Source organism: Colletes latitarsis, chromosome 6 (assembly GCF_051014445.1).
Source record: "Colletes latitarsis isolate SP2378_abdomen chromosome 6, iyColLati1, whole genome shotgun sequence".
NCBI lineage: Eukaryota > Metazoa > Arthropoda > Insecta > Hymenoptera > Colletidae > Colletes > Colletes latitarsis.
Window position 1 is genome coordinate 26,543,038 of NC_135139.1, and position 26,979 is coordinate 26,570,016.

At 42.0% G+C, this 26,979-nt stretch overlaps 2 protein-coding genes across 4 annotated transcripts; both read right to left on the reverse strand.

The window, feature by feature from the left end:
- Positions 1-205: 205 nt before the first annotated feature.
- Positions 206-2,181, reverse strand: LOC143342565 (glutaminyl-peptide cyclotransferase). Of its 2 annotated transcripts, none has more exons than XM_076766595.1 (6): positions 1,990-2,181; positions 1,692-1,835; positions 1,304-1,573; positions 1,081-1,242; positions 793-1,018; positions 206-723 (listed from the first exon to the last, which is right to left on the reverse strand). In XM_076766595.1, the coding sequence occupies exons 1-6, from the start codon at positions 2,083-2,085 to the stop codon at positions 572-574; spliced, it is 1,050 nt and encodes a 349-aa protein (XP_076622710.1). In that variant the 5' UTR covers positions 2,086-2,181; the 3' UTR covers positions 206-571. The 2 variants fall into 2 exon arrangements, with proteins under 2 accessions (XP_076622710.1, XP_076622711.1); XM_076766596.1 differs by having other exon boundaries at positions 1,692-1,852; positions 1,990-2,129.
- A 609-nt stretch (positions 2,182-2,790) lies between these two features.
- On the reverse strand, positions 2,791-26,574 carry LOC143342566 (uncharacterized). Of its 2 annotated transcripts, none has more exons than XM_076766598.1 (7): positions 25,998-26,574; positions 14,576-14,699; positions 9,132-9,242; positions 8,907-9,044; positions 8,727-8,824; positions 7,763-7,928; positions 2,791-4,516 (listed from the first exon to the last, which is right to left on the reverse strand). In XM_076766598.1, exons 1-7 carry the CDS (start codon positions 26,121-26,123, stop codon positions 4,413-4,415), a joined length of 867 nt encoding a protein of 288 aa, XP_076622713.1. In that variant the 5' UTR covers positions 26,124-26,574; the 3' UTR covers positions 2,791-4,412. The 2 variants fall into 2 exon arrangements, with proteins under 2 accessions (XP_076622713.1, XP_076622712.1); XM_076766597.1 differs by lacking the exon at positions 7,763-7,928 and adding an exon at positions 7,521-7,686 and having other exon boundaries at positions 25,998-26,556.
- Between the last annotated feature and the right edge of the window lie 405 nt (positions 26,575-26,979).

Here is a 26,979-nt window from a genome sequence, read left to right on the forward strand (position 1 = left end):
AGAAACGTTTGAATACTGACACAATTGGTGTTTAGAAAAATACGATTTCTTATGAAAATTTGTCGCGGCCATTTGTTTAAATTGGTATTCTAAACATGTATCAGGAAGTCACGTGTCATAGCAATTTCCTGTATAATCTCCCGTGTTAGCCTTATTTCTACACATTCGTTCGAAGGAAGTGTTTGCAATTATAGTTATAAACTGCTATAGAAGAGTAAATATATTTAATTTATAACAAAAAGACTAATATTTTACATTATACCACAAAATATACATATATTTCCATTCTTTAACAGATATATGTACACATTAGTGTATATAAACTTCAAGCACAATCAACATGATCCTGTGCTGATCAAAAATAATTTATCTTACAAAAATCACATACATTACAAAACTTGACATTACACTGATCCGTAAGTAATATTAAGCGTTCGTATAACGTTTGTACAGATATTTTTTAAATTAGCTTCTTAAATATTGTCATGTTACATTTTAATTCCATTTAATACTCGGTCATTGCTGAGTAAAATAAAGCCTACCATAATAATAATCATTATCCAATCGATAATTAAATATTAATATGTAAGTACGAAGCAACAAAAATCCTTAATATTTTATTAATATTTTCCGCCGTTTTTAAATCTATATTATCGCGATTATCGCTTGGTTTATGCCAAACCGTTGGAAAAGGATATGGTATAATATGCAAAATAGGAACATCTGAAACAAACATTTCATAATACAGATACAGTATATAGAATTTAGCAATATACATAAACCAATATCTACCTCTTCGTAAAAATGGAGTGTGATCATCCTCTATATTGTTGTCCATGGAATATTGTTGAAAATATCTTTGTTTAGGTTGCCCGTAAGAATAAGATTCAAACTTTTGTAAGTTTGTTAGTTTAGTTTCAATAGCCATTAATAAAGAATACCACTTTTCCGTGTTACTAAAATAATTATAAAATGTTGGATCTGGTGAACCTATTAAGTCTAAAAGAACCAATATGTCCTGCAACGAACAAAAAACAATTAAAAATCGTTCAAATTTAATAAAAATTAAAGGATGCTTACAATCTTATCCAGTTCAGAAATATTTTCTCCGTGTTCATAAGCGGTATAATTATTGTACCAAGCTTTGGCTAAATGTCTTGCACCGTAGATTGAATCTTTAGGTCCCCATTCTTTAAAAGCTTCTTCTCCATCAAAAAATATAAACATCAAACTAATATCATTCTGAAAATAAAAGAATTGTATCGTAGAATGTTTACTAAAAATTGTTGCAAACATTGCTTACTTGTTTTATCGAGTCTAAATGGTTTTTCATAACTTTGGCTAAATTGATCAATTGAGCACATGGTACTGCACTGTCCGTGGCACCTACAAAATTCCTTTCTGCATTATATTTTGAGTCATAATGGCAAGCCAGTGCCAAATATCTTTTTGCATTAGGGTTTAACTTTGCAATTATATTTTCAAATTGCAAGGTACCAAAAGTTGGTGTATGATCTTCAAAAACATCAGATTCTAGTGTCCAATTAAGATCTTGCATGGATTTTTTAATGTACTATAAGGAGAAATAAATGTTTAAAGTTTCATCAAGAACCTGTAGTTTTCATTGCAATTGAATACGTAAGAATATTCCATTCGTTTATATAACATCATAATATTACGTAGACACTTACATTTTTTACTCTCGCATGTTCCGATGTACCAACGATTCTCACTACGCATATGTTATCTAAAATCTCTTCCATATGACCGACATTTGACAAATCTGACAATTTGTGCATTTGACTGGTTGACAGTGTAATTGGCTTGTGGTAGTGCTGGAATCATTTCATGACTGTAACCGACGCATGTGAATGATTGTCAATGAGGCACATGTATCGCGGGAGATGAGAAAAGATGAATACATCGAGAGCGAGTGAAAGTATTTGATTAAAAAAAAGTAAATGATACAAATTGATGCGTATCACGTACCTTTTCATCTTGGAAGCGTGTTTGCGTTGGAGCTCTTACATCAGTTATAAGAGGTCCAACCAAGACTAGACAAAATTTGAGAAATAGATCGAACATGTTTACGCCTCGTGGCAAACGTGTATCGAACTGAATGCCGCGAAGAACCCATTGTAGTTCTTAAATCGACATCGCCATTTTGAAACGACGCCCACGTGATCGATGGAAAGAAACTCGATTTCTATTGGTCGAATGTAACGAACGATGCGTAGTCGTTGGCTAACGTTATTCTTTCAAATGTTTCGAACATGTAACGGTTGCAAATGTTAAAATTAGTTGTACGAGTGGTGCATTAAGTGTTCCTTGTCTTTCATTATTTATTTGGTACGTCGAAATAGATTTTCAGTCGTGAAATGAATTTAAATATTTGAATATCCATAGAAACCGTGATCTATTAAACCGATTTAATTTTCAGAACAGTGACTGGTTTCCAACAAAAGGAGGAACAAAAGAGCTTGAACGGAATCTACATCTAATGGGTAAGTGAAAGGAAATCATTTGCTCGTTTGTAACGTATCGAATATATTAATCATGTTTTAACGATACGTCGTGTTGTTTATAGTACATAAAGGGTTAGGTGTTTCATTTTTGAAAACATTAAACTTTACATAACTTTCTTAATGTTCTGTTCGATAAAAAATAAAGTTTGCGTAAACAAAGAATTATACTTACACTACATTCCCTAGTGTTCGGTTGCTTATTCTAACACAATGCTGTTTCGACGAATTGAGAAATTATGCACGAACGGAAGACAGATTATAGAGGTTAGAGTGAGTCCGATTTAATTTATTTGTTCAAAGAAATATGTATATATAAAGTAACTGAATTATCTTTTACTTCTTAATACCTTATGTAAAGATATCGCAATAAGAAGTCTTACAAATGAACATTATTAAAAAAAAAGAGGGAGAATTTATGCGTTAGAAAGTCTAGCGAGTCAATGATGCGAATTGTCGTTATGAAACGAGATATTTGCAAATGAATCGATGCATCCATTTTACGCTTTCTATCATTTACATACATCTGTTATGACTAATGGATATTTGTGTTGCACCATATTGCCGAATTTTTCTGACGACTTCGATCGGGTATTTCCACTCGACGATTAGAATGATCGATAAAGGAAAGTTTGCACTATGGTTTTCGTTCAACATGAGCAATTTTTCTCTTGATTTGCTAACACTAATCTTATTCGGTGTTTAATCGATGAACATCGATTTCTCTGTACTATCAAGTAGCTTTCATCTTCGAACTGGCGGACCCCTAATGTAAACGTAAACATATAAAACAACATTTTTTCTAACGCAGTATTGTCAAGCAAAGAGTAAGGTACTTGATAATAAGAGTCTGCGCGAAATCGACGGTTTAACGATTGCTTGATCACACGGTACGTTCAGAAATTCGACGCAACGATATTACGATTAGAATGTTGAACACCAAAGTGCAACAAACAATGAAATAACTCTCCCACGCACAAAACACAATTATTATAATTATTACCATTACTATCATTATTGTCCTAGCACGGTCAGCACGTACGAAAGATAATACAATACAGATATTAGATTGGAAAAATATATATATACAGGGTATATCATAATTGGTGGTGCAATTAAAAAGTAGACGATATCTCGTTCAAAATGAACAGTAAAATATTTTTACATGAAACATCGTTTTCAAAAAACTTGATACAACCATACTCGTATTCGTGAATACACAACGAACGAAAGCAATGGTGAATACTGAAACGTAACTTGAAGTAATGCAATCACTCTTGTCGATACTTGAATTACGTGCACGCGTAATCGACAATTCTTCGAAACCGATTTTCCAAAAAGAACAAACGTTATTCGACTCTATCGATTCGTTTCTGAACGAGATATCTCCCCTTCTCTCGTGAACCTCAAATTACAGAATCCCCCCTCCCCTTTATAAGATCGTCTCAGTTCTAAGGTAAATACGCTTTTTGAGCAACTGTCTCTTGTGAGTCGAACTGAATCCTGGTTCGAACGGTCACGTGTCGAACGGATACTTGCAGCAAGAGAAACGTATCGTAGGCGATCGTGGGACCCGCCAGCGTGTGCACCAGAATGTCCGTAACGTAGCTAAGTCTAAGATAAATGATAAATTATATCTAGGGCGGGACCCAAGATCGTCCTTGTTCCATACTTTTTTACTTTCTCTTCGCGCAAGATCGGTTCGGATTTACGATCAGCTTTCGAGTCTTGGTTTTTGCTTCTTTTTTTGTTTTTATTTTTTTCTTTTTTTTTTGTATCGGTCCATTGGGAAACGTTGTTTGCCAGATTCCATTTTGTTCATTGCGAGCACGTACATGGTCCGCGCTCGAGACTCTTTCCTCCATAGACGCGCGATCACGTGGATTCCTTTCAATAATTATACGGCCCGTATTGCGATCCATGATAGTATGGTCCTGGATACGCTGCAGGTGCCGGGTATCCGGCGTACGCGTACTGTTGTTTCTGAGGATACACTGAAAACGCAAACGAAACACGTTAGATCGAACCCTTCTTCCGGTGGCATGGTTCTTAGCCTGAGGGTAATTATCCTTTCTGCGTGTGTCACTTGACTATTGTTATTCGTAGAATAAGTTAAATGTATAGGGTGCCCCGTTTAAATCTCTAAATGCACATCTTTAGGTTATACCCGGTTCAACGAGAACTGGCAAGAAATATAAACAGCTGTACGCGAACGACGCGTGATCAGATCAAGGACGAAACGTAATATCCAGATTCCTACATATTAATATGATATTATTAATGAAATATTAAGGTATGGGCAACTATATTTCGCGTTGATTTTCTGTTTGAACTGTTAGAATTTAACGTATCGATATTAATCGTCCAATTGCCAAAATTTGTGTATAAATTTATCACATTTGCAAATCTGACCGTCGTATTATTTACTGGAATATAATTTTTAGTTTACGATCAAATCGTTTCGATTGGATTTAATGCTTCATTCGAGGGCCCTTTGCAGGGGACGCTAAAAGGCGTCCCTGAGCAGCAAGCCACTCGCCTGCGGCAGCAGCACGGTCGGTCACGTGAACTTTCTGTTTATATTTCCCGCCAATTCTCGTTGAATCGTGTTGTAAAAGTAGCAAGTATGGCCACTCGAACGAAATGAGCACTGTAATTGAGCGTTCGTGAATCGAATTAGCCTTTAAACGCGCGTAGGAAGACGTACTGTGACTGTAACGTCTGTTTTGTACGGTTGCTTATTACACAAATACCACTAATAAGTGGTACGCGACTTAATATTCAGGGATACCCTATACAATTCGTTGTTCGTTAACGCAAAACAAACCAAGAGTTTCGTCGATAATGACCGATCACTATTAGCATGTAATAACAACAGGTGACTAAGAACCACTTCCGTATATCCTAGGTCTAATTGCCAAGCGAAACGTGCATTTCAATTCGCCTTTGTATTCGTTTCGAACGTAATTGTTTCCGCCTACGAGGCGATAAGAATTCGAGGACAAAATCCGATTGCTTCGACGCGAACTCGGTTCCTTGACATTCAAACGCGTACTTTGACCGCTCGATAATTGCGGTCTTCGACGTCAATAATTGCCTCTCGTGTAAATGCAATTAGCGATCGATCGTTCCATTCAATAACGTGGCGCGAGACAAGTTAAAAATAAAACGAAGCCTATGCACCGTGGGCGTTCGAGACAATGGAGAAGACGATCGTTCTCTTTTCAGACAAAAACAATGTTCGTTTCTACGCAGATGAACGTAAATCGAATTTGCTCGAAAATACCATAAAGCTGGATAAATAAAGCAATTTTTCCATCGCTGATCACCAATTTAACTTAAAAAATTATAGAATACGGTATCTTTAGGAACATTTAAAATGTTGTAGCGTTTTCTAATTTTTGCCAGCTTTTCGGCGTTTTTGAACAGTTGGTGGCCGTGCGCTCTGTTGAATACGCAAACGCGGAGATCGTTCGCATAAGAGGCGTCGTAGGATCGAGCGTAAAATTAGGCAAGTGTGTCGCTTTCCATGGGGCTCATTGAAACGCACCTGTAGATACCTCGTAGCATCGGAGGTTTCCGGTTTTCGATATTTTTTTTCTGGAGGAAATAGCCATTTAACGCGATTGCTTTAATCAAGAACCGAATTAATAGAATATCCCCGACGTATAAATACAATTTACGAGACAGCTTCGAACGATGCCCTCCTTTCGCGACGAAAAGAAAACATGTAATATTTCTAAGAATGGAACATAAAGTATCGTTTAAAATGGATGTAAAACGGAATTATCGATCATCCAAAGAGATCGTGCTATTTAGAAAGTTTCCCCCAGGAGCGGAGCGTGACAAAATTGCTCTAATCCACGATGGAAACAGAGCGTGAGCCGAAGGAGTAAGTGTTTCGCGAAGAAACGATCGAGCATTCTTCTTCCCACGACATTGATAACACCCGGCGATCGATTTCATCCGTCGATCTCGATCTAAAGACGTTATTATTATAATAACGTGCGGGGTCCCTCTTAAATTAATGGGTATCCGGACGTTAAAATTGACCAGTATCTTATATACAAAATATTACTTTCGTACGGGAGTAATTTCTCTAGTTAAGATGTTAAACAAGCGAGCAATGTTTCGTCTCATTTCCTGGTGGTGTGGTATTCGGATTAGTTTGTTAAATCTATAATTACTCAATTCATAATGAATGGATTCCGATGCCTATATTCAAAGGCGAAACTTATTGGTATTTTATTAATAACGGATCAGCAATCCTCTAGTCCATGATGCAATGCTTAACTTGTCGATACAGAAGCAATAAATGTCTTTGTTAACAAGGTATCGGTGTTAACGATGCCACGAATCTAAGCTAGTTATTTAAAAAGAAAAAATGTACGCAAGTTTCAGTTCAACGTACATTTAATTATGCGTCAATTATGCTTCAAAGTCGTTTTTGTTGCATTCCATCGTACGTTATTATTTTCTTACATCACTATTTACCCGATTTCTACTTTATATAATCCATATTTTTACGGTCTGCCGAACTATCGATTACGTTACCTCTGTATCAACTCATTTTTCTTTGGATACTTTTTTTTTTTTTTTTTTTTTTATTCACCAAACTGATTCAAGTTAGTGGAACGCCATTTTCGGGGTCAACCCAGTAATCATGAATCAAAGTTAGTGGAACACGGTGTACAAGCAGACTCCTTTCTTGCAATCGACGAATCTTTAACTTATTAACGTTTTTCTCGTGCTGCGATTCAAATTTCTCGTCGCTTCGAACAATCGCGATCAAACCGCGTTCGTACTGGACGAGAGAACCGTGACCTTTTCGCGTTATCGCGAAAATAATCGACGATCGTTCGGTCCAAGTTTAATTTAAAAAGAACGATATCGAGTTACACCCGTGCAGTTTGAAATCTTCTCGATTTTAATCGATCGTTAGGAGTCTGCGTGAACGTATCGCGTCCGCGGCAAAAGCAAAAGGTGTTAAATATGTACCAGGCATGATGTACTGCATGTTCATCGCCTCCTCGCGCATTCTCTCGCCCCTCAAGCAAATCGCCGCAGCGCTAAACAAGATCGCGCTGACCAACGACCAACCGACGCCGACCCAAGCGACCACGTACGACCAGTCGTACGAGATTAGTGAGTTGTCCTTCAGGACCTGGAACCGCGTTCCGAGAAAAAAAAAAAGAGATACGGGGGAAGTTAGTCCGATCGTTTCAGGGTTATCGTGTCACCTGGCATGATGTACTGAACGTTCTGCGCCTGTTCGCGAGCATGCTCCCGCCGGAGGCAGGATGCCGCGGTCAGGAACAGCGTCATCGTGCCTAAACATGTCGCCACCCCCAGCCAGGCAAGGTAAAACGACCAACCGTACCACTGCACCGCGTTGTCCCTTAAAACCTGCGGGCAAATCCATCTGTAAACACTCATAGCTCTCCATCTCGTCCCGTTTCTCGACTCGTTTCCATCCTTCGAACATCTATGGCAATTGGTTTACTCGCCAACTAGACGAGACAATATCGTCTACGTTTTAATAATAATACGTTTGCAACATCTATGGCTAGTCGGTTTACTTCTCGATACTTTGAGTAGCCTAGAAAGAGACCGATTAGACTGAAAAGTGTGATAGCGGAACATTTGTATTAGCAGTTTGCATCCTGCGAACAAACGTTTTAATTTCCCCTGTAGAGTCCTGTTCTGGAACACCTATTACGTTAATACATAAAGCTTGAGCAGACACTGTATCGCTTCTATGCAAGTTGCTCGTGTTACAAAGTGCAGCCTAACGAGGCAACGTTCGACTCCTTAAATCTGTCTTGGACTGTGTTTCAGCAAGATTCTTTGCTCGAGATCCCGTCGTCGAGGGGATAGAAAAGTTTTCTGGTATTTAAAGTGACCAGCAACTTTCTAAATTACACAAGCCCGTTGCAATTGCAAGCGCTTATCGCGTCTTGATGCACACATTGATAGATACAACACCGACGCCGGAAATCCACGAACAATGACGTAACTAATCTCAATACTGTATAATTGCTCGGAGAACCATATGATCGGTGTCCAGCGAAAATGTCAATAAACGACCATAATCGGCGCAAAGTACCGTGATATAAGCAAGTTTCTAACCGGCGTCGGTCGTTAGAAATCGAACGTTTAGGCGTGCGTATAAGTATTTTCGAACAAATAACAAATAGTACTCACGTTGCTCCATTGTTGGTAGTATTCTTCCCCGACGATTTTTTCTTTTTCGTAATATTCCACTCCGTGCCAGAGTCCCATGGCACTAGCGCTCAAGAGGCCTAGATTTTCGACAGATTTTCCATTCACAAACGCGATACAAGTCTCTCAAATCAGAAATAACTAATACTAAATGGTACTGACACGCCAGCAGCATCAAAATTGCGGTTGCCGTGATGTTCCCGGGCGATCTCTTCCAACAACCCACCACACCCGTCCAAAAGGCGGTGAAGATCGCGACGAATCCCACTATAAACAAAGCTATCACCGATCTGCCCATGTCTGGAAGAGACAACGATCGAATTAAAACTTGAAATAACATCCGTAAAAACTCGATTGTAACGTTCGAACGATATTCGTTGTACGTACGAAGTCGAGTCATTGCGTCGTCGGAGAAGCTCTTGGTCAGATTCTCTTCATCGGGAATGAAGTAGTTGATGTTCATACAGTGCGTCTCCACCGGACTTAGGTACGTTTGAACTGCAACAAGTCGCCAAAACAAGAGATTAGTTACTCCCTGTGCGTTTAATTGGCGCGCGTTATTCAAAGATTCGTGCGATTGCGAAAATCGATGCAGCCAATTTAGGAAGTTTCACGGCTCTTGGCGACTAATTGGCGCACGCACCGATGGAAATTCACTCTGGAAACGTTCTAATTTCAACGGATTAAAACGAGTAGGAACGCGCACGTGTCTAATAGTCGGTTGCAAAACGAACCGGTGCTCGGTTCTTCGCGCTCCATGAGAATTGTACCTTAGACGGTCGTAAAACGCAAACCATATCGATCCAATCGGACGAAATTCATTGTACTTGGAGTTTTAGAGCAACATTAGCGAGCTTCGGTTCGGATTTGCCATTTGGACTCGTCGGTAATCGTAGTAGCCAAGCGTGTTTAAGAAACGAGGAAATGCCTTGGCTAGATTGTAAAAGGTGTCGGCCTTTTTTTATACGGCACTGGCATATCGTGCACACGCGTATCGAAAAGCACGTGACCCAGAATGCAACGCACTATCACCGGCTGCAAAGTGTACGGCAACTGTGCACATACAGTGTACATACTTAAAGCCGGCTGGCATACGTGTAGCTCGTCTTTCGTGGCCAACGGTACTTTTTAACCATTCCTAATCTACGAAATACTACTTTCGAAAGACATTTCACGCGGTGAAAAGAAAAAGTCGCATTAATGTCGCGATGCTTTCACGGTTTCCTGTCGTTCCAGGAATCCCGACAGAGAAAACTACGATCAAATTAATTGGAATTCGCCGACCTTCTCGGCTTTTTTTTCGGTACTCTTCTTTTCCATTCGATGGCGAACTCATTCAAGAACAGTTGAATGTGCAAATAGTCTCGATCGCGACCTTGACTTTGCCTTGCAGAGTCTGTGAATTTGCTTGGATATTAGCAGACCGTTCTAGATATCGGAAAGTACGATGAATCGAAAAGATCGATATAGTACGGGAGACCAAAGGAGACCCGTTCGGAATTCCACAGTTTGTGGGCGGAAGCGTTAATATTTCAAGGCCATTCGCGGTCCCATAAATGGAATCTATTTTTTCTTCGAGCAAACGGAACGTACGACTTTCTACAAATATTTGTCGACTCGTTCGATATTTTACTTTCTTTGCCAAATTGCACGGACTCGAAGCTTTCGGAACGAAATACCTACGAAAAGGAAAATTTCTGCTGCGATGAAACATTATTTAGATGAAAGAACCGCGAACGTAAGTGGAGATGAATAATTAATTAACGACGCCTACGGTAAACTGGCGTAATAATAAGTGTAAACGACGGTAAATGCAACGGTACTTTCATAATCAGCAGATACTAGATAACGTTTTAAAAGAAATTTTCCTAAAGCGAGCAGAAGTAAAGTTTCAAGTATCAACGCATATTGTACGGGTTGGATAAAATTGCCTTGCTCTATTAGGCGAGAAAAATTACTGAAAATTATTACATAGATCGAAAGAGACGAAAACTCCGATATACAATAACGATAGTTATGAATTACACCGTGGAACGAAGCGTCGAAGAAATGTGGGCAGAGACACTTGCATCACGTAACTCGAGTATCTCATTAAGCTTTCCACATCCACTCGAGCTAAGGGATGTGCAGTCGCGCATACCGTTTCAAATGGTTGAAATTCAGTCGGTGACGGTCGTTTCCTCGACCTTCTTCGAATCTAGTTTCGCCTAAACGAGGCGCCATGCCAAGATCGTTGACTCGTGGTTAACTGTACACCAGTTAAGACGGCATCGCCACGCCATTCAGAATGAGGAACCATGACGATCGTAGGACGTCGTTCCTCTTTCTCGTCGACGCGCCGACGTAATTACGATCGGACCACCGATACGAGCGCAACCATACGCATACGTACGCGCGTAAAAAAAAATATGGAGTAAAATAAAAATTCCCTGAAACCGGTCGTTGACTGGTTTCTTCAAATTTTTCACGCGCGCATCTTCGGTGGTCGACGCGCTCCTGACCTCCATTTTGTAGGACGATTTCTGCCCGAAGGTGGGAATATCGGGGAATATTTCGCCGCAACGTGGTGCGTCGACCTCGAATCTGCATTAAATTCAATCGCTAATGCGTTAGAGAGCCACCGTGAAATTAATCCTGTGCATCCTGAAACATTTGCGCCTCATTATTCTTCGCGCGGCTCTGTTTTCAGCGGTAAATTAAATTAGGCGCAACTTGCAAACAATTATTAGGCTAGTAACGTCGGTGTTCGAAATTCAGTTTAGGTTTTGCTTAGATTCTTAGCGGCAAATCAATTTCCAGCTCCCCTTTTATCGAGACCCTCACGTACGATAAATAAATCGAACAGGGAGCCGGAAGCGGAACGCCGGAAGCGAACGGAACGTCGAAACCGATAAGGAGCTTGCGGTCGAAGAACGGTACAAGACGGTGCACACGATGTATCGATCATTTCGATTGTTTTCCGCTCGAACGACGGGAACAAGTCCCCATAGTTGTTCCGATTCCCAAGAATCTCTCGGTACTTTCTATTCACCGGTGTTTCGTCCGTCGTTGTTGCGTTCGTTCGCGACCAATTTCTTCCTTCTTCGAATTCGATCGCGACCGATAAAGATGAGACGCGAAACGACAGTAGCTACCGGTAGTAACTCTAGCTAGGACCTTCGATTCTACGACCGGCAGGACAGTTCTTTCTCCAAAGGATACAGGTTCTTCGTGAAACTCGAGACTTCCGGACAAACTGGAATCGCCGTTACGGAGCGGTGAAGTTTAGAAAATGCGTGCGTCTCTCATCGTGAGAAAATCCGGACCTTTTCGAATAATGGGCCCATAGAATTATTCAGGCTTCGGAGCGGCCAGAAGCGTAAGTGAACGTTTCGCGATAGGCGAAACGAACGAACGGTAGTCTCTCGAATCCTGGACTATATTTCTTAGCCAGGACAGAAACGCTTGCACGATTCGAGTTCCGCGAGTCCATTAACGTCATTACGCCCCGGTGTTCCTTTATAGAATTTCGTCTTAAGAGGCTCTTTCACTGTAAAACGGATTTTTTTTATAAAGAAACTATCCGATATTTTATTCTTTCAGTAATATTCGCAAATTTTTACAACGAGAAATAGTCAAAATTAGTGTCAGTACAGAGTCTGTGTTTAGAATATGTAGAAATTCGAAAAATAGTCGAAAAGTTGTTCCTTGACTCCTACAACAGTGAATATATTTCAGTGAAACTTTTTTCTGAAGTAGAGTTGATGGATACCTACAAAAAAGTACTAAACAACTTTTCCATACAGCGCTAACCAAATTTATTAGAAATCAAAAACGAATTCTTAAGAAAAATCGACAGGGGGTAGGTGCCTAAATTTTTCGGCGAAATTGAAAAGTTTCAAATCGTTCTGGAAAAATTATTTTCGGTTACGGGGGTCAATTACAATCATTTTTGGTCATTACACATACCCTCGAAATCCGACCCACTTTCTAGAAAAAAATTCGAGAAGGTGTGAATATTTTTGATTTTCGTCTTATTTTTACCTCTAGAATCTCCCATTAATATTTTTCCCAGGGGTGGCCGAACACCCTGTACATTTCTAAGACTATATCCTTTAAGAAAATGGGGGGAAAAAATCGACTTTTTTGACGGTTTACAATAGAAGACCCCCCTATATCTCTGTATCCGAGAGTAAGAGCTCTTTCGCGCAAGCAGCCGGAAGTTAGGTAGGTCTTTGCGCTGTAAATTGTCTCGGTCGCTCGTAAACTCGATATCCGTATGTTTGTGCGAACGAAGCCCTGAATTTCAATGCTGCGTCCATTAGAGAGACACATCCTCGACAGCAAAACTTTCCACCGGACATTAGAAGATTGCTGCGAGCCTCGCAGCGATATTGTTTCAAATCCCACGTACTCGAGCCTTACGAACCGTGCACGATCGATCTAGCTTTTTCTTATTATCCCTGATTTTTCACTATTGGCGGAAAACGCTGGAAAATGCATCGCGTTTATCGCGACTCTGCGTTTGGCTCCCTTTCACGAACGTGGTTTCTTTTATTATGCAAACGAACTTTCCATTTGTCGAATCGTTCGAGAATTCTACGCTGTCCGAAGAATCTAAAATGCACTTAGTTTTAATCGAATCGCAAGAAAAAAGAAATTTATGGAGTCGATGGATGACGATGACCACTGTCAGCCATTATTAGTTTCTTGTTTCTTGCGTAAATAAATATTCCAAGTATCCGTGCATTGTTCTGCGGTTAGTTTCGAGTTGTCCACGGATAGAAAAATGAAAGCAAACTCCTAGAAACTCGGAAGACGTCACGTTTCCTTGGACCATCGCGTGCGCGAGCAATTTCGCGAGGATCTCCTGCCACGAGATGTTTCCTTTCTCCCGGCCACTGCGTGCAACCGATCCGTCGATTATAAACTCTTAACCTATTACGTTGGATCGAATAACCCACGACATTACAGTATCGTAACGTAGAAAGTTTCGTAAAGGCCGGCTTCGGACGAGCCTCCGAGGAACAGGGAACTCGCGAGAAATCTCTTCCAGCCGCCAATCGTGGATCTCGACGCGCTGCTAGTCTATCAAAAAATCTCCATACCTCCCTTTACGACCGATCAATTCGACTTCGAGCACAGTGGTCCATTTGCATATCGAACGCAGCGAAGGATTATGATTGAAACATTACACCTACCTATCGTCTAAACGGCCAGTTAATCGTCGAAAGTGAGATTTTGCGAAACAAAATTCGATGGTATCGCGAAACAGTGAAATGTTTCCAAAGTGAACGGAGAATTGCATGCGGTGTGTAATTAACAAAGTTGATCGTGCTCCTAATCGATTACGATAGTGAATTTAATTGTTGCTTGGAAGTTTCTATTCCGATTGATTCTATACTTTTTCAACTCGCGAAAAAGTAGCAGGAACGAAAGTTGCTCGGTTTGATGGAGAAAGTACGCTAATGGGAAGATCATTTTTTATCAAGGTCATCGTTTCTGGGTTTTCGAGGTCGTCTACGCAGCAACGAAGACGTTCAATTTGTCCAGCTTGTACAGAACTAAAATATCAGCAAGATATTCAACCCGAACTACCATTAGTTAGTTTATCACTCCATTGTGTCTATTCTCAAGAATAATAATAATAATAAACATGGAGGTATTAGAATTGAAAAGAATAAATTACAGTCGCGAGCAGGCGTTAGATGCAAATGCAAAGTACAGCTATGCACAGCTATTAACGTAACCTCGAGGGTAACGAAAATAATATATTCATTTTGGTGCATAAATATCACTCGAGCAACGTCGAATCGCCCAACGACGGAAAATAAAGTATTTTTACGGCTTACCAGTCGGAGGTCGTTCTTTGGGATAGCATATCCTGAAGAGACCCTGCGTCCTCGTGTAGTAATAGTACTTCGTGTTCATTTGCTCCACCAAGTGGCTCTGCTCGGCATGCTTGGCTGCGTATTGCTGCAACGAAACAATTTATCCGAGTGATTCACGTTGTCCAGGATCCCTTTCCTTTTGTATTTACGCAACCGGTACGGTTTTATTAATTAATCATTCCGACCGATCGATATCCACCGAGTCAATGGAGTAGGAAATAAAGAACGAATCGAGCGCATGCAGATGAGGCGCGCGAGTCGTTCGCTTTCTGGCAATATTTACGATCGTTAGAAAGTGAGAAAGTAAGAATTTCGATTCCCCTGCACCGCGAATTCAAGGAACAGAGTTCCCGTCCGACGGAACGTCTTCGAAAGGAGCTGGTGAAACACTGGCGAATAAATTGATGGAAATTATACGCGAAACGTTACAGGCTGATTTCAGGAAGCCGCTGTTTCCTAATGTCGGAGCAATCTATCGCTGGTAATCGACCTATACCGCGATCGAATCGGAAAACCGCATTCGGGCCGCGTGTTCCGCCTAATAATAAAAAGCAACAACTTTTTTTGAAAGATCAGAGCCAACGGTAAATTACATAGAAACGATATTATTGTTGGAGAATTAGGCGTGTCGCGGAGGCCTGAACCGTGCACGATTGCAGAGGAAATTGCGGAAAGAAAGGAAACGGTACGCGTGTTACCAATTTTCAGTTCCAAGCTTGTCTGCGTACGGTCGCTTCCTGAAGAAACGAACCCAGAAGGAGGCTTAGAGAGCGCGTTTACTCAACCGTATCGGTTCAAGTTCCGGACTTTCTTGCGATCGAGGATGCACCTCGCATGCCGCCCTCGAAATTAAATGTAATTTCAGATCTTATGACAGCCCGGCGTATCAGCTCGATGGATAGCAAAACCGTTCTTCTGCATCGTCGGCCAAGTATGAGAATCCTTTTACAGCCACTCTCCGACATGGAAACTAGTTTCTATTTTTCCTTTCTTACCAGCGTTTCTCTTTGACTCGCCTGTCTATTCCCATGCCCATCATTCGATCCGTGAAACGCAGTCTTCAATTTTAAATATATCTTATTAAAGATACCTCAAATATCGCGAAACTTTGCATGATGAAAGTGAGTAGGATTATCACCAAAAGTGATTGTAATTGACCCGTGCAACTATAAATCATTTTTTTAGAACGATTTGAAATATTTCAATTTCGCCGAAAAATTTGTCCACCTTATACCTTGTTGATTCTTTTTAAAAATTCATTTTCCATTTTTAATCAATTTAATTGACGCTCGTGTTAATTGATTCCTGCTAGTCATCGACCCTTTACCGTGAATCGTTGAGCAACGTGCTAATTATTCGCGACTGTTCTTTCGAAGATTGCCGACGTGGCGGAACGAGGACAACGACGTTGCTTAAATCTACCGTGAATAAGTAGTATCTACAAGCTCCGAGCGTGCTACATTTTTTTCCAGGCCTCTTTTTTTACCCTACACCACATACGTTACGGCTATTCGTGCATCCACTTATGGAGAAAAAAACTGTTTCATGAATAAAAGAATATTGATATGAAAATATGTAGGTAATTGGATCAAAGGAATGTGCGAATTAATGTACACAACACGAGATAAGATCGGTAAAGGAATTGCGTGCATTAATGTCGCGATAAAGACAGTACCAATATCGATTTTATAGTACTAGAGTCGCGAACGGGAAGTGAATCTAGTCGACCAGGTGTATGCGGATGAACAGGTCGTGTCGCGCAAATGGGACGAATTACGTTTAAAATTTTTAAGAAGGCATTCTTCTACGACTTCTGCAAGTGCAACTATATTTTAATTTTATACCAGTAAAATGTCTTGGCGGTTCGGTTAAACGAGTCGATGACCCACAAATAAGTCTTTACGGCGCCATAGTTATATTCAATAGAAATTCAAGGATTAAATAATATATGACCCGTGTAATAAGGATGAACAGGTATACAGTTACGTTACAAAGGAGAAAAACAGGTTGCAGTTACCTAAACGAAACCTGTGTAAAATTATATTAACGATCATATATGTAGCGTTGTGCAAACGATTTAAAGTTTCTGTAACGGATGGAAATGGATCGCGCTCTAGCACTATCGCGTCCCTGGACGTAAAACCACTTGCATCACAGTTCTCGTCGACGAGCTCCTTTTAAGGGGAACGAGAGAGACCGTCAACAGCAATTTCCAGGACACTTCTAGCGGACCATTTTGTAGAAAGTCCGTCGGCGATTTTCTGTTCCAGCCTCCCGGTAGAAAGTGCGATAAGCTCGAGGTCGCGCGGGAAATCTTGGACCGTATGAATCGCGCGAACAAATAGAAAAAGACTAGAGTTTTCACGGACCGTTTAAAATCCACGTTCTAACGATAGCACGCAACATGCATTCTCGTGCGTTCGCCCTCGTGGCCGATTCCGGTCGAAACAAACCGTTTTCACTGTTTCATGGCCGCTGCGTCGCAAACAGTGGAAATTCGAATGCGATTCAACAACTTCTAACACTCGAAAGACTCGAATATTTCGAGTCTCGAAGGTCCTGATAGATTTGGTAGCGTGAAAATTTCAAGTTTTAGCAGAATGTCTCGCTAGATTCGATAAAAGAAATAGTTATTATTAAAAGTGAAGGGTACAAAACGTTCCATAAAAAAAGAAATTTTGTTCCCCAGTCGTTTCTCTGAAAATTGAAACGTTAGGTGCGTCGATTTCAAGAGAGGATGCAAAAGAGCCGCGCTCATCGCGCAGGAAACTTGAGAAATTCCGCGTCCCACGTTTTTCCTTGATCACAATACGATAATTGGACGGTGAATACTCGCGCGTTGCAAGATCTTCTTAACCTTGACGAACACCCATGCCTCCCTCGACATTCTTTTCAGAGAATACATAATAGACCAGCGTCGACGACGGTGCAGCGATTACACGATTTTTAATATCTCGTCCATCTACGGACGCGTTTTTGCAACCGCGATTGCGTATCTTGCTCCGAGAGACTTTGTCCGTGTTTATTTTGGTCGACTTTCGTGGAGAAATGGAATTATCTGAAACTCTTTCATAAATAATGTAACTTCCTTTCTATCTACCTACTTTTCGTTGCTAAACAGATTGCATTGTAACGCGGGTTTTGAACTTACTTTCTCGCTTTTATTGGCTGCACGCGCGGTGGCGTACAAATTGCGCTTATAAAACTACCAAATCCGGCGATAGTTTCTTACCGGGAACACTGATCCTTTTCAATCGTGGATTTTTCGGTACGAAAAATATAAATTGCTTTACGCTATCCGCGCAATCTCGCAACGGATCAGCGTATTAAATTCAACGACATCAATTTCACCAGTGAATAAGGCTAGCAGCGATTTGTAGAACAAGGCGCAATCTTTAAATCGCGATATCGCGCATTAACGAAAGAACCACATAGTCTAGTCGCGTAACAAACGTCGACGATAAGTTTTATAACTGCACTTTTTCTTTTGTTAAAGTAAATGGGAAGAAAAATTCCAAATCGATCATGGTAGCGTCCGCTTTCCCAGGAATTCATGGCATTGAAAATGCCTCTTAACGCCACGAAATGAACCGCGTTTCCTGTGCAATTAGCCAACAAGTAGGTACAGTGGAGGACAAAAGTTTAAAATACCTATATTATAGATCCTGAATACCAACGATCGCAATGCCATTTTATCGACTTGGCAACTTTTAGAACGTAAACAATACGCGACGCAAAGAATACAGTTACTTCTGTCGGATAATTCTTATGCTCGAACGAACGTCAGTAGCAATTATTATATTTGGGGATCGAAACAACGATAAATGGTCGAGATCGAAAACCAGATACCATTAGGTCTACCACCGTGCAAAGTCTGACGAAATAAATAAATGTTGCGCCTCGAGAGGTTTCCTCGTTAAACTTTTGTCCGTTACTGTATGTTGGTACACGGTGTGTAACCGATCGACCGGCGAAAGAAGGACAGAAACGATGCACGCGTGCTCCGACACGTGAATCGTTCGACGGCGCGTATAACGGGTGTACGGTCCTTAATCGTTTGTCACGCGCGTGTAAAAGAAAAGAAAGAGCCCCGGGTAAGGCCCATCGAAGAGGTCTGTCCAGGTCGTTCCAATCTGCTTTCACATCGTTGTTTCGCCACCGTGGTTCGCCTAGAGCGCGGGAACATCGTCGAGAGCCGCGGCGATCTCTTTGACATAAGAAAGGAAAACGCGTCGCGGATAGAAAGAGTGTTCCGTCTCCTTTGCCACGAGCCAATTGTCGTCAACACCCGATTATAAACCGACCATGGATCACAACGGACTCCGAACACGCGGTGAAACGATCCCGCGGCAATTAGGCGCGTCTTTTTCGCCGGTGAAACTTAATATCGCGATGAAAGTGCGTTAATTGCTCCGTACTTTTACTCTTCTAATTTTTTGGATATTCGCGCGGAGATAGACCTTCGATATTTGCGTTATTTTAAACAACAGAGAGACAAGTTGCTTGCAAATATAGTTAACTTTTACTTGTACTCGTGGAACGTACTGGATCGTGTAATATACCGAATTTGGTGAAATAATTTTCAGACGATTTATAGACTCGTATCGTGGCTGAAGGAACAAACGCGCATAGCGTTTTGCGATGTTAACAACCTTGCGTATGATAAAGCGCAAAGTATGGCTGGCGTGGGCAGCAACGCGTAACCATTATACGTCAATGCGTGGGACGGTAATCGGCAGTAGAGTTTTATTTTAAAAGTTAACCAAGATACGATCTTGGCATAAATCGAAAAATGTCGTACTCGCAACACCAGCAGAAAATATACTCCGTTTCTTTACTTTTTCCCCTCCATTCTAAATAACAGAAACCAAGTCAAAGACATATTTACATTCCTAGGAATCTTTACGTTACCCAAGAATGTTCCAAACGTCTTTTGTGTTATTAATCCCTCGAAAGAATTTATCAGATGGAAAACGATACAATTTTAGGAAAGATGCTTGAAAAATTAAACTAAATTTTTATTTTCGTATTAGAAAACACAGTGCCCCAGTAATCGTTGAATACAATGCTCCAAACGCTAATTGCAAGTCTCGATTTAACGGATCTCGATATAGCGTATAATTAGAATCGTTACAAGTATTAGCTCCTAAGGCGCTCGTAAATGCAAATATGAACATAAATATAGCGTTGTCTGAGAAGTTGTCACGAAGTTATTCCCACCATTTCCTAGAACTGCTTTTACCGTGTTAATTGCATCTCACTTGCTTTCTCTGCCCCCACTTCCGTCTCTGATACACACGAACGCGAGCAAGCTAAAGAGATAACAGCGATAAAATGTCAACTATTTGTCCGAGAACTAGTCGCATCTGGATCCCGAGACCGCGACTGTTTCTCAGGCGGCCTCGTCCTCCTCTATTTACAGATCCACAAAAATGAAATTCAGTCGAGCGAAACAGTTTATTTTTCTTTACTTTTGTTTACTTTTGCACCATTGCTGGAACATCCTGTATTTACTCTGCGATTTAGCGTTTCAGAAATTACATAAAACAGGCTCTATTATTTTTACCTCCACAGGACTGCTCGTAAATTAATCGCTGTCGTTGGAAATGGAATTTTGCGATCGAGAAAAATTTTGTTACGGGAAACTAACGACTTTTCAAATCATTCTTCGCGACAACCGGCAGTTCGGAGTAGAAATTTCTAAAAAAAGGCGAGCACGGTTCAATGTCCTTCTGATTCGTTAACTGAATAATTATTATCCGTGGCGAATACGTAAAAATGGCGTCGCGACACCGTTCACCGCGAAACTCGTTCCTAAATCACATTTCAGTTTTGTAAACCTCGAGCACGCGTCGAACGCGTTGCAACTTTCATTCCTATTTTTCAACACTCTTGCGCAGCGAACCAACTATCGGGTTTCAATTTGATTATAAACTTCTACGTTCCTCGATTGCACAACTTTCCACTGAAACGCATCTTCCTTCGTCATTAATCATTCGACAGTTCCACCTGCGACTGCTATTAAATCGAAACGTACAGGTTATTTCGGGTCTGTTTAGACCCATATTTTCTTCGTGACAAGGCTAGCCCGCGTTTAATGAAAACGTTTCATTAAGATCTAGTTTCATAGAAGGCTACCCCCCAGATTTAGCGTCTATATCGCTTGGCGCACGCAGTCCGTTCTCCTCGAGTTCCTGACAAGTTATCCTGTCGCATCTTCCAGACACAGGACGAAGGTTCCCGTTATTTCAGGGAATATAATTTCGTTCGTCCAACAGAGAAACGCTCGGGGATGTAATTTCTCAGCTGTTTCTAGCATTCCTCCCGAGTAATCACCTGTTATGGATGTTTAAGAATCACATAGCCGGAAGCTGCCTGTAATTTTCGTATTTTCCTCGGAAAATTTCAATTACTGTGCAATCCAGTCGCGTAATCTTCGCTCAGCCTTGAACGCACCGACCTTTCTTTTCCGAGCAATTAAAGAAATTAACGACCCTTCTGTATTCCTCGCATTTACGATTACATTTCGATCGAATAAAAAGTTTCTTTCTGGGAATCTTGCGAGTGACAACGACGCGTTAATTAAAGATTAATTTGCCAGGAAGAAATCGTAACGTCAGCGAATCTGCTTTGTATCGTAATACGAAACTGTGTACACGTCGGTGCAAGGACGCGTCGCGCGCTACCTGTTCCTTTATGATTCGTGCCCTGAATCGATCTTCCGGTTATGTCACGATTTCTTCAATGGAGGTGCAATTATACCTTACGACAGCAATTCCACCGACTGTTGTCGACACAATAAATACATACGCCCGTACGAATTATGCGGGCCGCAATCGGCTTGTGCAACGCCGTAGAATTCTCCTCTTTTCAACTTGTTCCCGTTCTCGTCGATGGATAGAATCAATTGTCACCACTCGAGGCAAACAAATTCGTCGAAACCGCATCTTAAATATAGAATTTTCGAATAAGAACGATAGAACTTACAACTATCGTAGCATTGGAACAATGATCCATCGGGTTTCGCGAACGTGTTAACCCACGCGCGAGATCGTTTCGCCAAGAGAAACGATTTATTAAAATTATTTCCAGACGGAGAAGGGAGGGGGGCGATAAATACATGACGCGAATTTCCGAGAGGCCACCGTTTAAATAGACAAGCAACGATCGAACCGGCCAGGAGACAAACGATTTGCGCAACAACGAAAGCGCGACGTAGCAAGATTAAAGGTTTACGATGAAAACGGCATTCCGATCGTTCCTGTAATTCTTCTGGTACCCTTGCAACGGCCATTCTTGTTCGGACTTGGAGCCTGCTTGGAGATACGAACGCACCGTGTCATTTAAATGCCTCCGTCGAATTTCGATACCGATTTTCTTCGCTATTCATTGAATTCTTAACGTTTCTATTTTTAACTAGCGGTCGATACTCGTTCAACACCCAAAAGTCGATTAATCGACTAGCGACACTTTATACCTTTAATAACGAATTTCAACGAAAATTTTCGTCACACGATCAGAACGTTGATCGCGTTAGAACGATCGAATCCCAAGAACCGATACCGAAGCGTTCTTCCCGAGGTCAGGGAATCTCGCAATAGCTACATTCGTGTCACAGCGAGCCTTTTATCGTCAAAGAATCCACGCACATCGCAATTCCCGTTTCGTGTATCGACTAATGGCATCGAAACTGTTGAGCAACGCGAATCCAAGAAACGGCCAACGAAATATCGAACCACCTGTCGAAGGTGGGAATTAATGTTCCCAGATAGAAGCGTAAACTAGTAAAAAACGAGACCAAGTTCGAGTTACACAAGCGATTCCGTCGCAGACTCTTCGCACATTAATCCATGCTTCGAAGCGTGACTGGCACGCGAATAGCGACGACCATCGAAAACCAAGGTTTCTTCTCGAGATTCAAGGTTTTCGGACTCTCAAATTCTGCTCTGCACCTTTGTTTCGTCGCGTAAAACGCGCGGTTGCTCTCGTGCCAAGAGGGTGCAACAACCTGTTGCAGCTGCTCCGAGTTCTCTTGGCGATCATCGGGTTTTTTCCTTTTTATTGCCCCGACGGATTTCACGTATTTATTTTATGAAACGAACACGGAGGAATGATATACATATACGATCGTTTCGAACCGCTCCTACCTCGACGATCGAAAGAGATCAAATATGCAGAATGCATTGCAAAAGGGAAACAAGCCAACTGGAACAAAACACCATCCAAGATCGACCTTGGAGCATCTATGAAACTCGATCATCGTTCCTTGGAACTTTTAATAACCGTCCTAGTCGTTCGTGGAAGAAACTCTGCTCGACTTGGTCGAGAATTTGGGGCGCGCGAATCGACGGTTGAGCAACGCTCGGAAGATCGTAGCCGGTCCATACACGGTCGAAGGTTGTCGGAAAGGAAAAAAGGAGAAAAAATATTATGAAAGGGAAACGGGTACAAAGGTCGACGGGATTCCTGCGCCAAATAAGTTCGGAACACGAGGCGCTAGAACGTAACTCGCTCGAGGAATTACACGGTTCGTCCTACCTCGTGGCTCTGGTACTCGTTTGCAGCGTTGCACAGACACATCGGAAAGGTATAATCGTTCACAGACGAGGGGAGGAGATGGTGCAAGTAACATAACTGTACGGATCCTCCGGTCGGGCGACGACGACGAGGGAGCCAGCCGACATTTTTATTCTAATGCCGTGCGCACCGGCTGCGATCGCCAAGGTAAACGCGGCGCTCCGGACGACTCGCGCTCGTGAAAATAACAGAGCGACGTACGTCATGCTCGCCTCCATACTAATTCTCAAACTTTCTTTTTTTTTTTTCTCTAACAGAGACCAACCGCCGCATAAATCTTGCCGTATTTTTAAAAAGATATTAATCGTTAAAGCGAACTGGGCTGGTTTTTAGATGTCGAAGTAAAAGAAAATATTGAAAATTTTTAATTCCAAGACGCGAATACCAAAGTTCGAAACTTGGCGGTTCGTTCGGCAAGAAAGTTCGCTGCAAAAGCGACTGTACCGTTTTTCCTCGACATCCCAAATAAAGAGTCGAAGGAAAGCAGTGCGCAACGAAATCGCGGGACCTTTAGGAGAAAAATCAATTGCCATAAAGGAGAGTGCATACGATCGCGGTGCGCAGTGCGTGTACTTGGAACGTTAAACACAAAACTTGTCGAGTCAACGCGCTGAAAATGGGCGCGGCTCGGAATGTCGATCGTTCCGCAGGCTTCGGAGACTAGATCGAACCAAGGAACGCCCGAAATGAAACGATTCGAGGTAAAATCGAAATTCCTCGGTCATCGATGGATCGTCGGGTCGTGCACGGTGACCCAGAAATGTTGGAATTTTTGCGCGCTGCCCAGCAGCCTGGCTGTACGAAGAATGGCTCGTCAAACGTTCGCTTCCAATCGAGAAATACTCGACGAAGAACCGCGAGAGTTCTGTTACTAAAAATTCGTACTGTTCGCGATGAGGAATTAGTGGTTTCTTTGAAAGCAGCCTCGAACGCAACCGTACGATTTACTCCACGTGTGAATTAAACTCTTACGCGCGGAGAAATTACATTTTCTCGTTAGCTATTGCGATTAGCGCGAGATAGCTCGATCATATATCCTTTATTAAGGCCTGATCTCAGTGAGAATTCCTCGAGACTTGAATCACTGAACGTGGAAGGGGATTAAAAGGTGTAGGACTTAAATCACGCGTTTCAATGTACGTAGAAACCGAACGGAACTGTTCTTTCAACTGATTTCAATTACCAAAATATAAATATCATTTCCAATTCGTCCTGAGCCCTCGATAATTCTCAAAGAGGCGATATTTGAAAATGTCTCGCTCGGAATTAATGGTGATCTCATCCTGCCAACTGTTACGGAAGAACGGTATCGTTCGCTGTAAGTGCAACACGGCTTCCTCGTGAAATATTTCACGAAAGCTTCGTGAGAACTTGTTCCGCCGAGGAGACTCTCAAGGTCCCTCGGGGGTGTACTTGACCTTTGACCGGAACGTTCACCTGTACCAAGGACGACGGAAGCCCGTGGAGATTCCACTTCCGGCCACGCTTCTCGAACGGTGGAACCGTTTCCCCGAAATGTTTAATCGAACCGTTCGTTTCCTTCTCAACGTCCACCAGCTGGTCGAGCTGTCACTTTTTAACGTAGAGAATTCTAGTAAATAAATACAGTACGACCAAGTTTGGGATTATAAAACGATTCCGTTGGATAAATTCACGATCTATATTTACTAAAGAAATTAGAAAATCGAAGTAACACGCGTGCAACGGTGCACGAACCATGCAACCAACGAACTTTCCAACACAATTTACCGTAATTCGCCCGTGTAACGTGTTATTAATCGTATTTCAACAACGTTGTCTCTTCCACTTTAAAAACCGACGATGCAATTTTCCAACGATCTTTTTCGACGGTATTTCGTTTTGCAAGCTCGATAATCGCGTTCTGCGTCGAATTCGTGAAACTTCGCTGCGTATTCGAACGACTGAATATATCCGGGATGACACAATCACCGATACATGGAAACCAGTCTTTCTACTACGAAAATATCTTGGATCGTTCCTACGAATCCTTTCCGTAAAAAATCAGAAATAAGTTATTTCTAATCCAAATGTCTCATAATCCGTTTCTTGCGCAAGAATAATGTTTCTATACACGACTATGTATATCCTTGAAAACTATATTATTATCTAAGTATAATACCCTCGACCTTGCAATTCATTTCTTCTTCCGAGAAACGCATCATTTATCAGCAAGGTTGTTTGGAATCTATGTCACCTTCTTAAAGCAAATTCCGTATTAATCCATCTTAAAATTTTCGTCTTTTTTTAAACAATTTACTGTAGCCTTCGCGTTATAGCGAGGTCGTAAATTTCTTGAAACATCAGACCAGATACGACTGCCGAAATCAGCCAAGTAACATAAACAGATGTAGATAAGGACTGGGAGCATGGTCAGGACTGTAGAAAGAAATCTTTCAGCCAGTGTCACTGTATCTATTCACTATATACTCACGATACATGAAATCGTTGTTTCGATGTTTCTACAGCGAAGGGCTACGGTACACTTGAGATTTCTGCGTCCGACTGTACGCACTTATGGCAAGTATCAAACTTGACAATGACATAGCGAAACGAGACGTTTGTTTCTACGGGTACTGGCTCGATTACCGCGAGCGATACCTCGCGTACCGAACCGATCGAGGCTCGATTCCACCACTACCGACCAAACGAAAAGGAAATAAATGCAACAACACGAACGATACACATGGTGTCTAAGAAATAACGGGCACAATGTGACAGCCTGTGGGTTTTCCGGTCCCGAAACGAGGCTGAGATCGTCGAAAGAGCGTCTTATCGACCTACGAACCTGGATTTGGGCGCGCTTGACCTCGGTGTAGAGCCAGTTGTCCGTGGAAAAGGCGATCGCCAGGAGGCCAGTGGCAATGATACCGGTTATGGTCGCGAGGGACAGCGTCACTGCTGAACAGGGCATCTTGGTGTATCCTCCTCCTCTTCTTCTTCTTCTTCTTTATTTTCTGACGATTTTCCCGTCTCCGTTACGTTCACCTTACACGGCACCACCGCAACGAGCTACGATACTGATGAACAACAGGTCGTCGTCGTCTTCGAGACTCACGGGCATCCGTGAAAAAAAGATCGGCACGAAACAGGTCACGAATCGTTCACGAATCGGTCCGTACGGCGAGAGGGACTCGTTCGTTGACGTCGATTACGATCCAAGACGAAGCCACGAAACGAACCGGGGGCCCCGATAGAGGAAGGTATACTCGAACGATGACGACGTCCTTCAGGGTGCGCGATACGCCGCGATACGCATTACTACCATTCTCTCCTACGACAACGACACTAACGGCGCGACTCACCTCGGAGAAAAGCCGAGAGCCGACCAAGGAGAGAGAACCGGACCCCAGGTGGGGATGGACGTAGCCCCGGGCAGGTATATTACCTGTGTTTTACCTTCAGCGGTGCTCAATCCTATTTCTCGCGACGTGATCTGGCATCTGCTCGCCCTTCGATACCACGAAACCCTCACCGTGGCTGGAGCCCTACCGATTTTTCCTCAAACACCGCGTCTCGACCCTCCTTTTGCTCTCCTCGAGTACGAAACGCGTCTTCTTTTCGCGGCTCTCGCGGAGATTTCAACGCCCGTACAAGCGAATCGCATCGGACACGATTACGTAGTCCGATCGGTGACGCGCTTTGATATTCAACAACAGCAAGAAACGATATTAAAAAAGGTTTACAATTAGCAAAACTCCAGTCGCGAACTCTTTAACAAAGAATGTATCGAGAATGCTACGACACAAGTATTCTGGTAAATTTCAGAA

What these genes read in the sequence shown, in the direction of transcription:
- LOC143342565 (XM_076766595.1), bottom strand. Translation starts at nt 2,085, where the DNA reads ATGTTCGATCTATTTCTCAAATTTTGTCTAGTCTTGGTTGGACCTCTT. An exon ending in CACGCTTCCAAGATGAAAAG is followed by an intron (nt 1,836 to 1,989) that starts GTACGTGATACG and finishes AAATGATTCCAG; the next exon opens with CACTACCACAAGCCAATTAC. An exon ending in AACATGCGAGAGTAAAAAAT is followed by an intron (nt 1,574 to 1,691) that starts GTAAGTGTCTAC and finishes TTCTCCTTATAG; the next exon opens with TACATTAAAAAATCCATGCA.
- LOC143342566 (XM_076766598.1), bottom strand. Translation starts at nt 26,123, where the DNA reads ATGCCCTGTTCAGCAGTGACGCTGTCCCTCGCGACCATAACCGGTATC. An exon ending in CGACGCAATGACTCGACTTC is followed by an intron (nt 9,045 to 9,131) that starts GTACGTACAACG and finishes TGTCTCTTCCAG; the next exon opens with ACATGGGCAGATCGGTGATA. An exon ending in AATTTTGATGCTGCTGGCGT is followed by an intron (nt 8,825 to 8,906) that starts GTCAGTACCATT and finishes TCGAAAATCTAG; the next exon opens with GCCTCTTGAGCGCTAGTGCC.